Source organism: Oryx dammah, unplaced genomic scaffold (genome assembly GCF_014754425.2).
Source record: "Oryx dammah isolate SB20612 unplaced genomic scaffold, SCBI_Odam_1.1 HiC_scaffold_8, whole genome shotgun sequence".
Classification (NCBI taxonomy): domain Eukaryota; kingdom Metazoa; phylum Chordata; class Mammalia; order Artiodactyla; family Bovidae; genus Oryx; species Oryx dammah.
In genome coordinates this window covers 47,207,984-47,217,719 of record NW_024070192.1, presented here as the reverse complement: position 1 = coordinate 47,217,719, position 9,736 = coordinate 47,207,984, and the positions used below count along the sequence as shown (strand labels likewise).

General features: G+C 47.3%; 1 protein-coding gene and 1 non-coding gene across 2 annotated transcripts in view; one reads left to right on the top strand and one right to left on the bottom strand.

Annotated features, from left to right (window-relative positions):
* Positions 1-1,350: 1,350 nt before the first annotated feature.
* On the top strand, positions 1,351-1,423 carry TRNAE-UUC. Its single transcript has one exon. It is a non-coding gene; the product is annotated as a tRNA-Glu (tRNA).
* Positions 1,424-1,798: 375 nt separating this feature from the next.
* Positions 1,799-9,736, bottom strand: part of UNC45B (unc-45 myosin chaperone B) — a 34,147-nt gene continuing 26,209 nt past the window's right edge. Inside the window, exons 16-20 of the mRNA XM_040244053.1 lie at positions 8,819-8,932; positions 8,380-8,495; positions 7,235-7,352; positions 4,138-4,293; positions 1,799-2,637 (exon numbers count right to left, since the gene is read on the bottom strand). Of these exons, the coding sequence (XP_040099987.1) occupies positions 2,377-2,637; positions 4,138-4,293; positions 7,235-7,352; positions 8,380-8,495; positions 8,819-8,932 (765 nt within the window). The 3' untranslated portion in view covers positions 1,799-2,376. The remainder of the gene's footprint in view (positions 2,638-4,137; positions 4,294-7,234; positions 7,353-8,379; positions 8,496-8,818; positions 8,933-9,736) is intronic.

Here is a 9,736-nt window from a genome sequence, read left to right as displayed (position 1 = left end):
ACGTAAATATCTATTTCTGTTCACTCTGTACTTGAAAGAGTTGCTGGCTCTTTTAGGGGATACTGCCAAATACATTTTCTTAAGCAGTTGTAGTAACTGAAATTCCCACCTGCAGTGTGTAAGAGGTCCAGTGAGTCCACAGTCTCGCCAGCACTTGATTTTGTCAGTGTTTTTAATATTAGCCATTCTGATAAGTCTAGAATGGCATCTCACATTACTTTCGTTTTCCATTTCCCTGATGACTAGTGAGATTGAGCATCTTTTCATGTACTTATTGGCCTTTTTTATGACATGCCTGTTCATGAACTTTGCTCCAATTTTCTTCTTCTTCTAGATAGATAGGCATTGCTGTTCTCGACTTCGTTTAATTATTTATTTAACTTTCTGGCCTTCCATGGGGCATGCAAGATCTTAGTTCCCTCACCAGAGATTGAAGTTACGCCCTCTGCAGTGAAAGCAAGGAGTCTCAACCATTGGCCTGCGAGGGAAGTGCTTCATATACACTTTAGAAACAACTTTTCAATCTCTGTCCCCCAAAGGCTCAGATTAGATTAGCATTTAATGAAATCCTTATGTCAATTTGTAAAGAGTTTGCATCTCCAATGTAATGTTGAGCCATCCAGTCCATGATTGCGGTAATGTCTCTCATTTATGTAGGCTTTCTTTTATTTCTCTAAATAATAAATTATAGTTTTCTATGTAGAGCCCTTCAGCGTCTTCCACATAATTTATTCCTAGGTATTTGATGTGGTTTATGTTATTGTAAATGACATCATTTTTACATTTAAATTTCCTAATCATTACAGGTATACAGAAATAGAATTGATTTTTGTAAACTGACCTTGTATCTAAATTCACTTATTATTTCTGGGTTTACCTGTAGACTTTTCCCATATACATGTACAGACCTGTTGTGTGAATAATTTGAAAGGTTTGTTTCTTGATTTTCAGTCTTGATGCTTTTCATTTCTTTTTCTTATTGTACTAGTTTAACCTCCAATATAAAGCCTAATCGAATTGGTAATAGCAAGTATTGTCTCATTCTTAATCTCAGGTGGATTTCAAATATCATTTGAATTGCAGCTTTTATGTAGATAATCTTTACCAGACTAAAGGAGTCTCCTAATTTTAGTTTACTGAAATTTTTATCATGAGTTGTTTAATTTTATCCAGTGTTTTCCCTGCCTCTATTAAAATAATCATTTTTTTCCTCATTCTGTTAATGTGCTATATGGAAATATGATGCATGCTAGACATATCAGAGTCGTCTCTGGGAATTTTGCTGGGTCACTGAGAATGATCCTTTCTCTTCTCTTGCATAATTATGAACTATAACAACTGTGTGGGAATTCCTTGGTGGTCCAGTGGTTAGGACTCTGTGCTTTCACTGCTAAGGACCCAGGTTCAAACCCTGGTCAAGGAACTAAGACCCCACAAGTCATGGGGGAAAAAAAAAAAAAAAACTATGGAAATCTGGAGCTTTCCAAAACTATGGAGCTTCTGGGGACGATCTCACCACATGGAAAGAGCTTGCCAGAAATTAAGCCCAACCTAGAGGAAATAAAAACCAAGATGTGGGGGGTGAGATACAGAAAAACACCCTCACACAGAAAAAAAAAGAATATGGATGACAATGTTTGAACCCTAGTTCTAACAATGTCAACTCTTTCCCTGTATTGACAAAATATATGAACCAATGAATTTCTTTTTCACTTGAAGTACTTTGAGTTGATCTTATTTATATTCATCACAGCCATCTTGCTTAGAAGATTTCCCCGAGCAAATTGCAAAAGTCACGTCAGACTATTGAACATCAGCTGTCTTTCCATCATTGTTAGGTGAAAGGAATGCACACAGGTCTGGGACTGGTGCTGCCGCTGAAACATGCAGTTACAGGCAGTCCTATTCAAACAGCAGGAGAGACAGGGTATAAAAACCAGACAGACCAGCATCCAGGTACACCAGCACTAACCTTTATAGTCACACTACTTCACATATTTATAGTAGGACCTGTCAGCTCCTCCTTCACCACACAATCCAGTTCCAAAATGTAAAGAACTCCAGTCCATTATCCCGGCCTTTGGAATGGGTACAGAAAGAATTATCCAACCTGCCTTCCTAATCACAGATGAAAATTATTCTAGGAATTTCTGGAACTTGGCAGATATTAAGGAGCAAGAGAGCTAATGAAATATGCAAACTTTCCTAGAACAAAAGGGAAGGTGTACAACTCAGGGAACAATCCACAGTCCTTCTTTTACATGGACACCTCATCGTGGCTGCAATGATCCCTAATGGAACCGATACCCCAAGAGTTCTCAGCTCAGAACTCTGCACAGTTACGGGAGCAGCCCCAGTCTCCCTCGGGGCCCCTGTCTAAGACACTGGTTTAATGAAGCCATAATCCATGCATTTGACGAGACATTCCCGAGCTGTCTGAACCACCGCTGCCCGCTTCTCGTCTGGCTCTTGCTTGCCCACCACCGTCAGGATCTCCAGAAGCTCACTCTCCACCAACTTCTTGGCCAACTCAGCATCAGCTGCCAGCAGGTTGTAGGCAATGACCAGGCCCCGGTGTTGAACTGACAGCCGGTCATGCAAGCAAAGCCGCTGTAGAATCTCCAACCATTGAGTTGTCTGGAGATGGGGAGGAGGATAAAGACAGATTGGAGGAATCAGTGGAGGGGACAGAGAAAGGAGATTCTGGACAAGATAAACAAAGGCATTGGCCAAGCCCAGATTCTGAACTCTGAAAGGGCAAGTGCATATCTGATTATCTCTATGGCCTCAGCGTATGCCCAGCTGAGCCTCTTGGAACCAGCTGGATGATGCCCATCTCCTTACCAGGGCAGGAGCTGGAGAATTAGAAGAGACGTGAAATTATCCAATCCTTTTCATTTTGTAAGTGGAGGGATTGAGGTTCAGGGAGAGGAAGTAACTTAGCTACAGTCACACATCTGGAAATATTACAAAATAAACTTCCACCCATCCACTTAATTTTTAAGCATCATGAGACGCAGAGGGACAGGCCTGCTGCATGTCTAAGTGGAATGGAGATGGAGGGCGTGCAGAAAGGAGGATTCTAACTCTGGACACATGCACAATGGCTGCTTCTGCCAACCCATGTGCCCTGAGAAATGCTGCTTTAGGGCAGCAGCTTGTGGTCCCCAGGCTGGAAGCACCCCACCTCTGACCTACTCAGTCAGAATTATCCTGGGGAAAGTTTTTTAACCAGCCCTCCAGATGACTCTTATACACCTTACAGTTTTGAGAAACCTGCCTTATGGAAAAGGCTGAAGGCCAGGGACCAAGCAGGATGAGCTATATCCAGGAAAGAGACACTCTCCCGGCGCCAGGAGAGTATAAGCCTCCATGGAACTTAGAAAACACACCCCCACACACACATACACAGCCCCACCTTGAGCTGGCTATCTAAAAGAGCTTGCCTTTTATTCTTTTTTTAATATATATTTTAAATTAGAGGATAATTACTTAACAATATTGGGATGTTTTTTGACACACAGCAACATGAATTGGTCATAGGTATTCATATGTCCCTTCCCTGTTGAATGCCCCTCCCAACTCTTCCCCCATCCCACCCCTCTAGGTTGTCACAGAGCACCGAAGAGCCTGCCTTTAAAGCAGAGTTGCTTTAATACATTTGAATTGAGATGTTTACATTTTTTCACCATCAGTTTTCACAAACTTCAGTTTGGTGAAATAAGGAAAGTTTCATTTTGCACCCCTATGTTTGCGGTTATGTCCGTATCACTCTCATTACACCTGCAGAAATGGCCACAGTCTCACAAAGGGTCTGGCCACCATGTGCTCTGAAGAGAATCTAAGAGCCTCTTTGCCAAACTGGGAGCTCCTATGGTACCCCATCCTCATCCCCGCTTCTTTTGAGGAGCCTATGGACTCCATGGCAGTAGTTAGTGCTGTTATTGTTGTTGTTATTCTTGCGTAACGAGTTATGAGCACCACCAAAGTGAGTTCGCACATTTAGGGTGTCCAGAGAAGGGGTGCAGAGCTTGCAGTATGAACATCCCCCCTTGTGTCGGCAGGAACAGACACCCCGGGGGCTGGCCTCCCCCGCAGAGGATCATACGGGGCAGTGTGGTCTGGGGCTGCTCTCACCACTTCAGTCATCTTGAAGCACAGTTTCTTATGCGACGCTGTCAGCATGGCCAGGGCCCCCGCAGCCGCGTTCTGCAGCTTGTCGTCATCCTCGCCGCAGAGCAGGACCACCAGCTTCAGCCGGTCGTTGCCATCGGCCAGGAACCTCTCCTGTACCTATGGGAGGCAGGTACGCGGCTCAGAGAAAAAAGCCCCCACCTGCCCAGCCCGGGGAGGGAAAGACGCATCTGGAGCCGTGTTCTCTGACTCAAGATCACTCAGAGCTTTGCTTTGAGCAAAGCGCTCATTGACACCTCCTCCGGGAAGTCTTCTCTGACTAGCTAGATGAAAAGACTGCAGACTCCTCCAGTTTAAAGGTTATAGAGAATAAGGAATACCTTACATAGCATTCGCGGTCACCTCTGTTTGCATTCAGCTCTCCACCCTTGGGGAAAGGGCAGGTACAGACTCCTGAAGGGTGGATGTTGCCTGTAGAGTCCCCATCTCTTCCCTTTGGAGAAGACTGGAATGTCTCTCCCACAACAGATGGGCCTTCATGTCTGCCATAAAATGCCTCTGTGGTCCCTGAAGGCACAGAGGCTTGGCAAGAGCATCTCCGGGTAGCTGGGTAGGTTGCATGGTAGTCAGGAGCTGCTATACCATTTACCAGGTGGGGGATGAGGCTTCCCAAGATGCCTAGAGCCAGGAGAAGAGCCTCCTGCCCCTCTGCTTTGCAGTAAAACCTGGTTGGTTAAGTTTAAGGGCATTTTTGCTGGGCGACGTGTCCTAGAAGTGAAATGCTAAAAGGAGTCAAAGGTCACAGCTGCTCAGGTTATAAACCTCTACCTGCACGAAGCTGGAGCAGTGGTCCTCAGAGGTGAGAGTGCAGTGATGCTCAGTACAGTCCCCTCACGCGGACAGGTGTGACAGGGAAGCAGCTGCCCCGGAAGAACTACATGCCCACCTCTTGCACTAACTGTGGCCAGGACCTTGCTCTCATCATAGAACATGAAGGGAAGTGATGTGTCACTTCTAGGCCACCGTGGCAGAGTGCTAGGGGAGTCTCTCCCATGGTCTGTCTGCCCATCCCCATCTGAATGAAGACCACTCCCAAGGGGCAGCGGGGGAGACAGTCCTTTCTTTCTTGGATGAGGGCAGGGTGACGATCGAACAAACCTGCACCCCCAAGTCACTGCTTGGAAGCAAGCCACCTGACCCCAATGTGAGCAAGAAATGATGTGAAATGAATCAAGATTGCCGGGAGAAATATCAATAACCTCAGATATGCAGATGACACCACCCTTATGGCAGAAAGTGAAGAAGAACTGAAGAGCCTCTTGATGAAAGTGAAAGAGGAGAGTGAAAAGTTGGCTTAAAGCTCAACATTCAGAAAACTAAGATCATGGCATCTGGTGCCATCACTTCATGGCAAATAGATGGGGAAACAGTGGAAAGAGACTTTTATTTTCTTGGGCTCCAAAATCACTGCAGATGGTGACCACAGCCATGAAATTAAAAGACGGTTGCTCCTTGGAAGAAAATCTATGATCAACCAAGACAGCATATTAAAAAGCAGAGACATTTCTTTGCCCACAAAGGTCCGTCTATGGTTTTTTATAGTCAAAGCTATGTTTTTTTCCAGTAGTCATGTATGGATGTGAGAGTTGGACTATAAAGAAAGCTGAGTGCTGAAGAATTGATGCATTTGAACTGTGGTGTTGGAGAAGACTCTTGAGAGTCCCTTGGACTGCAAGGAGATCCAACAAGTCCATCCTAAAGGAGATCAGTCCTGAATATTCATTGGAAGGACAGATACTAAAGCTGAAACTCCAATACTCTGGCCACCTGACGTGAAGAACTGACTCACTGGAAAAGACCCTGATCCTGGGAAAGAAGGCAGGAAGAGAAGGGGACGACAGAGGATGAGATGGTTGGATGGCATCACCAACTCGATGGATATGAGGTTGAGTAAGCTTTGGGAGTTGGCAATGGATAGTGAGGCCTGGCATGCTGCAGTCCATGGGGTCGCAAAGAGTTGGACATGACTGAGCGGCTGAACTGAACCAAACAGAGAAATGAACGTCCGCCTGTTGGGACCAGCATTCATTTGGTTGGTTGTTGTGACAGCTGGTCCTCCCCGGGGGAAAGCTGCTCCCCTCCCATCACTCTCCCCTCTGCTGTCTTTGGACACACTTTCTTCTCCCACGTGGCTGCCAGGCCTCCAGCCCAGCCTCAGACCAGCTCCCTGGTGGACCATGGTAGCTTTCTTTTGACTTTAAAAGGTTTTCATGGATCAAGTTTTCCTCCTTTAACAGTGAGAACATCTAGGACTTGAATTAAGAATTGAAGGGTGGGACTTCCCTGGCTGTCCAGTGGCTAAGACTCTGGGGGCGTGGATTCAAGCCCTGTTTGGGCAACTAAGATCCCACATGCCATGGGACACAGTCAAAAAAGTTAAAAAAATTAAAGGGGAACGAAGTGGCTCTCACACTTGGACCCAGGAGGGCCACGTGGCCAGGCTGTCACATTCACAAAGGGCCTCAGATTTCAACCCTGTTGTTACTTCTAATGAGGTTCAACCTACCAGCACAGCAGTGCTCTGCCAGGATGGAAAAGAAGAGACATTCGTTCATCATGTGGTGATTTCTCCTAGTACTGGACTGTGAAGCCATTGATGTGTTCTGAATTCATTGTATTTTTACAAATTCTATAATTAATCTGTGACGAACGGTGTTATAATGCATTGCAGTTTCTATGGAAACAGTGATCTGTCATTAAACGTTACCATTTAACATAATCCAAAATTGCTTGCAACTTGTTGCATTTCTTCATTTTTTTATATGTGTGGCGCTTCAACAGCTGCAAATGGTCTAACTTCTCTTGACTTCCAGGAGACCCTGGCCTCATCTTTTGCTATGAGATTATTTAGTAAATAACTTGGGGAAATGGGACTCCCCCCGCCGGCGGTCCTGCCCAAGCTTTAGGATCCAAGCTTCAGCTAGGGATAACATCAATTGGCGTATTTTCCTTCGTCTCCTTTGGGGCCCCTCGGGGAGGGGAGCTGTCATCCAGGCCCCGCTTTCCACGCCTCGGTCACGCGCGTCCTGAGCCCCCTCACCTCCTCGTTCACCACCATGTTGCACATGCACTCAGTGGCCGCCTGCCGCAGCTGGTCATGGTTCTCAAACATGTAGTTCTCAATGTCCGGCAAGGCCTTCTCCTTAAAGATCTTCTTCCTAGGGTGTGAGGGGTGGAGGAAGAGAGCCTGCTGAGTCCCCTGTAAAGACCACTTGGGGTTTTAGCCCCCAGGGGCCATTCCAACATCCTCAGCCAGCACCGTTTAGATAGTGGTAATCCCACCCCTGGGCTTCCCTGGTGGTTCAGTGGTGAACAATCTGCCTGCCAGTGCAGGAGACGCAGGTTCGATCCCTGGATTGGGAAGATCCCCTGGAGAAGGAAATGGCAACCCACTCCAGTATTCTTGCCTGGGAAATCTCATGAACAGAGGCGCCTGGCAGGTTATAGTCCATGGGGTCTCAGGAGAGTTGGACACGACTTGGTGACTGATACAATACCAACAATCCCAACCCCCAGGAGGGGTCCCCAGTGACACAGCACAGCATCCTGGCCATAGCATTGGGATCTCGGGTGAACATGTCACCTAGCTGGCGATCCTCCTACATTATCGCTGGAGAATGTCTTTCTCTCTCTTGCTGGAGATAAAACCATGATGTGAGGTCTGGAGTAACCCTCATGTGATCATGAGAAAGGGGAAAAGTCTGTCTGAGAATTAAGACAATACAGACAGCAGAGGAGGAGAGACATAGATTCTGGGACAGCTTTGTAACCCCTGCATCAAGCTGCCCGAGGCTGGATTATCCTAGACGAGTCATTATGACTCCCAATGTCCTAAATCATTAAATTCCCATTATGCTGAGACCACCTGGAGTTGAGTTTTCTGCCACTTAAAAATTTCAGCCCAATTCCACCACCTCCTTGCTTCCAAGGAGGAATACACTTTACCCCACCCCTCATCCACCTGATATCTCTTTTACTACTTCAGAAGGACGTGTCTTTCCAGTCACCTTGGCTTTGCACCTTGAACTGCTGTTTTTCCAAGCGCTAACTCACATCCCTCCCACCGCCATTTCTACCCACGGCCTTCCAGCTCATCCTCGTAGGCGCGCACACACAGTTCCTGGGACATTTCCGACACTTGAGGCGACACCGCTCTCCACCCGTCCCCTCCACGTCCCCACTCACCGGAGCTTGTCACTCCGCCCAGACAGGTTGGTGAGGCCTAGGAGAGCCTCATAGTTCTGGAGGCCATCCCTCTGTGTGTTCAGGAGACTCACGAGGGGCCGCACCACCTCGTACACCTACACGGAAGGGGTTGAGGTGCCGTCAGATGGAGCCCATCTCCACCAGTCATTTACAGGTGCCCGGCTCTAGAATTTCCTATGCACTTGCCCACCCTTGCCTGATTCCACCTCCACAATGATCCTGAGGGGTGGGGTTATTTCCTTTACTTTGCAGCCTTGTTTGTCAGAGCCAGGGCTGGAATCCATGCCCCTCCAACTCATCGCCCTCTTTGTGATGGCACCATGCCCCCTCCCAAGCCAGGGGGAGGGTGATAAGGAGAAAGGTCCCCAGGAGCAGACTCCTCCCATCACCTCCCCGCCCCTCACCCCCGGCCACCCACCCGCTCCCCGGGGAAGGCGATGTCTGGGTTGGAGACCGCAGCGATCTTCGCTAGGGCGTGGGCTGCCTTCACCTTGCCCACATCTGTGCCCTCCAAAGCCAGGGGAATCAGGGCCTGCAAGGAAAGGGCAGAAGCACCCCTCGGTCACATATACAGAAGCCTCTCTCCCCAGCCTCCCTGTCCAGCCACTGTCTGTTCCATCAGAAGTTCAAGAAGACTCACCAACAGAGTCAACTCCTGAGCATCACAGAAAACAGTTAAATTCTTAATCATCGGTTCACTCCCCCTGGTCCCCAGAACACATGGAGGTCTCTGCAGGCACTCTCCCCAACCCACATACATTAATTTGGCTTTTGGAAAAATCAAGACGCTGATGTTTTCCTTTCTACCTAAGTCAAAGCTAATCATAAGAGCAGCCATTCACTGAGCACCTCCCATGAGCCAACACTTTTAAGTGTATTTCCTCTAATCCTGTGACATTCTACAATCTGACTGTATGATGTTTTCCCTTGTATTACAGAGAGGAAACTATGACCCAGAGAGATAAGTAATTTGCCCAAAGTTGTGCAGTTAAAAAGGGACAAGCAAGGACTCGATGACAAGCCTCCCACAACAAAGCCCATGGTCTCTATCTGCACTGTTTGCTTCCAGTAGCTAGGAGGATAAATGGGATTCCACAGTAAATCCCATGACACATCACAGACTCAGGCACAGACAAGACAGGTTCTTGAATAACTATTCCAAGAGGTCGGGCCGGAGCAGGGGGTGCATTATTCTTGGGCCAGGCAAAGATCATGCACACACAAATACACACAGATTACACACATGCACACACACACACACACACACAGAGACACATACACAAACACGTGAGAGAGCTCCTCCCCAGTGGAGCACCTTCTTGGATGGCAAGAACCT